The 3,575-nt window shown below is 45.1% G+C and overlaps 1 protein-coding gene across 1 annotated transcript; it reads left to right on the top strand.

Annotated features, from left to right (window-relative positions):
- The first annotated feature begins 1,512 nt into the window (after nt 1-1,512).
- Nucleotides 1,513-2,603, top strand: LOC124030876 (b(0,+)-type amino acid transporter 1-like). Its single transcript, XM_046342021.1, has 3 exons — nt 1,513-1,582; nt 1,894-2,068; nt 2,527-2,603. Exons 1-3 carry the CDS (start codon nt 1,544-1,546, stop codon nt 2,574-2,576), a joined length of 264 nt encoding a protein of 87 aa, XP_046197977.1. The 5' UTR covers nt 1,513-1,543; the 3' UTR covers nt 2,577-2,603.
- The last annotated feature ends 972 nt before the right edge of the window (nt 2,604-3,575 follow it).

Here is a 3,575-nt window from a genome sequence, read left to right as displayed (position 1 = left end):
CAGTGGCCTAACCTATAACCTGATCCATCACTTTATACATTACTGCCCCCCAGTGGCCTAACCTATAACCTGATCCATCACTTTATACATTACTGCCCCCCAGTGGTCTAACCTATAACCTGATCCATCACTTTATACATTACTGCCCCCAGTGGTCTAACCTATAACCTGACCCATCACTTTATACATTACTGCCCCCAGTGGCCTAACCTATAACCTGACCCATCACTTTATACATTACTGCCCCCAGTGGTCTAACCTATAACCTGATCCATCACTTTATACATTACTGCCCCCCAGTGGCCTAACCTATAACCTGACCCATCACTTTATACATTACTGCCCTCCAGTGGTCTAACCTATAACCTGACCCATCACTTTATACATTACTGCCCCCCAGTGGCCTAACCTATAACCTGATCCATCACTTTATACATTACTGCCCCCCAGTGGTCTAACCTATAACCTGATCCATCACTTTATACATTACTGCCCCCCAGTGGCCTAACCTATAACCTGATCCATCACTTTATACATTACTGCCCCCAGTGGCTAACCTATAACCCTAACCCATCACTTTATACATTTACTGCCCCCAAGTGGTCTAACCTATAGCATGACCCATCACTTTATGCATTACTTCCCCCAGTGGTCTAACATATAACTGACCCATCACTTTATACATTACTGCCCCCAGTGGTCTAACCTATAACCTGACCCATCACTTTATACATTACTGCCCCCAGTGGCCTAACCTATAACCTAACCCATCACTTTATACATACTGCCCCCAGTGGTCCTATAACCTGACCCATCACTTTGTATTACTTCCCCCAGTGGTCTAACCCCATATAACCTAACCCATAGCACCCATCACTTATACATTACTGCCCCCAGTGGTCTAACATATAATCTGACTCAACCTCACTTTATACATTACTGCCCCTCAGTGGCCTAACCTATAACCTGACCCATCACTTTATACATTACTGGCCCCCAGTGGTCTAACATATAACCTGACCCATCACTTTATACATTACTGGCCCTCTAGTGGCCTAACCTATAACCTGACCCATCCTTTGCCCAGTGGTCTACTTTATCACATACATTACTGCCCCCAGTGGTCTAACCATATAACTAACCCATCACTTTATACATTACCTTTAATTGGTCCTATCACCCATTTTATACATTACTGCCCCCAGTGGCAGTACTAATCTATAACCTGACCCTTGTTGTTGTTGTTGTTGGTTGTAGGGTATTCTGGCCGTACTCTACATTATCCCAGCAGACATCAACACCTGATCAGCTACTTCCAGTTTACTCTGTTGTTGTTGTGGTTGTAGGGTTATTCTGGCCGTACTCTACATTATCCCAGCAGACATCAACACCTGATCAACTACTTCAGTTTACTCTGTTGTTGTTGTGGTTGTAGGGTATTCTGGCCGTACTCTACATTATCCCAGCAGACATCAACACCTGATCAACTACTTCAGTTTCGCCCAGTGGGCTTTCTGACCTCACAGCTCTCGCTCTCATCGTCATGCGATTCACCAGGAAGGAACTCAAGAGGCCCGTCAAGGTAAGACTAGATTCACATTGCCATATATCCAAATCCTGTTCATCTCTTGGCTATTGGAAGAACATAGTTACAACTATCATGTTGAGCTCGTGGACGGTCAGTCCTTACATCCATAGTTCTGTCTCTACATTTTAGAGTGGTTCCATTTGTCCAGTCACATCCCTCAGCTGGTTACCACAACAAATGGGGTGGTAACCGCTTTGATGTTTTCCTGAATCCCAGATTCACTTAAACCTGTTTTTAGAGCAATACTGTCCCAGATCCCTCCTGTGAGACTGACAGGTGGTTATGTCCTGGTTGTCCCCCAACAGTGTCCCATTCCCATAGCAGTGCTGGTGGTGATAGTGTCCTGCTACCTGGTCCTAGCACCGATCATAGACAAGCCAGAGCTGGAGTATCTGTACTGTACCATCTTCATCCTCAGCGGTCTGCTGCTCTACTTCCCCTTCGTTCACCGCAGGTTCAGCTGGACACGCAGGGTCATGAGTGAGTAACTACCCACTGCTCAGAGTTGTTGACACTCGAGTGTTGAGAGAGAGCCTTTATCCCAAAATGGCCGCCTATTCCTTTGTAGTGCACTGAAGACAACACTGGCTTGTGTCCCAAAATGGCCCCTTATTCCCTGTAGTACTACCCTAAGGCCCCTGGAAAGGTAGTGCACTATAATATAGGGGATAGGGTGCCATTCAGGAAGCAGACACTATTATCTTCTGCAACTTGGGTCTTTGTGTATCAAAATGTTTTATTCCTCAGTGAGCGGTAGTAGAGTTCTTCCCTTAGATAATTCCAGTCATTGTGGAGCCAAACTCAGAAGGTCACAGAGCCTATAGATCATGCTGTGATTGGGCTGATGTCACCTTCATTAAAGTTTATTTATTTATTATTGACCTTTTAATTAGCCTGATTGGTCCAATATGACCTTTAACCTCTCACCTCCCCTGCAGGGCCAATCACCATGCACCTCCAGCTGCTGATGGAGGGTCGTTCCTCCTGAGAAAACGAATAGAGGAAGATAATAAACAGCCCCTAAACTGACTGATGTGGACAAATGTATTTGTGCATCCCAAATATTACCCTTTTCCCCTATGTGGTGCACTACCCCATAGACCCTAGTAAAAAGTAGTACACTACTTAGGAATAGGGTGCCCTTTAGGAAACTAAGGTTCTGTACTTGAAATGTTCTGTATTCTCATAATGAATGTTCTGTACTGTCTCATAATGAAGGTACTGTCCTGTCTCATAATGAAGGTTCTGTACTGTCTCATAATGAATGTTCTGTACTGTCTCATAATGAATGTTCTGTACTGTCTCATAATGAATGTTCTGTACTGTCTCATAATGAAGGTTCTGTACTGTGTCAAATTGAATGTTCTGTACTGTGTCATAATGAATGTTCTGTCCTGTCTCATAATGAATGTTCTGTACTGTGTCATAATGAATGTTCTGTCCTGTCTCATAATGAATGTTCTGTACTGTCTCATAATGAAGGTTCTGTCCTGTCTCATAATGAAGGTTCTGTCCTGTCTCATAATGAAGGTTCTGTCCTGTGTCATAATGAATGTTCTATCCTGTGTCATAATGAACTAATTGACTAGATATAGGAGTTTAATGGCTGCATCTCAACTCACACCCTATGGTCCCATTGGTCTGTGTCTCAAATCACACCCTATGCCCTAGGGAACGGGGCGCCATCTCAAATCACACCCTATACCCTAGGGAACGGGGCACCATCTCAAATCACACCCTATACCCTAGGGAACGGGGCGCCATCTCAAATCACACCCTATACCCTAGGGAACGGGGCGCCATCTCAAATCACACCCTATGCCCTAGGGAACGGGCGCCATCTCAAATCACACCCTATACCCTAGGGAACGGGGCGCCATCTCAAATCACACCCTATACCCTAGGGAACGGGGCGCCATCTCAAATCACACCCTATGCCCTAGGGAACGGGGCGCCATCTCAAATCACACCCTATACCCTAGGGAAC

This window comes from Oncorhynchus gorbuscha, unplaced genomic scaffold (assembly GCF_021184085.1).
Source record: "Oncorhynchus gorbuscha isolate QuinsamMale2020 ecotype Even-year unplaced genomic scaffold, OgorEven_v1.0 Un_scaffold_17360, whole genome shotgun sequence".
Classification (NCBI taxonomy): Eukaryota; Metazoa; Chordata; class Actinopteri; order Salmoniformes; family Salmonidae; genus Oncorhynchus; species Oncorhynchus gorbuscha.
The sequence above is the reverse complement of the archived record's forward strand: the minus strand, read 5'-3'. Positions and strand labels throughout refer to the sequence as shown.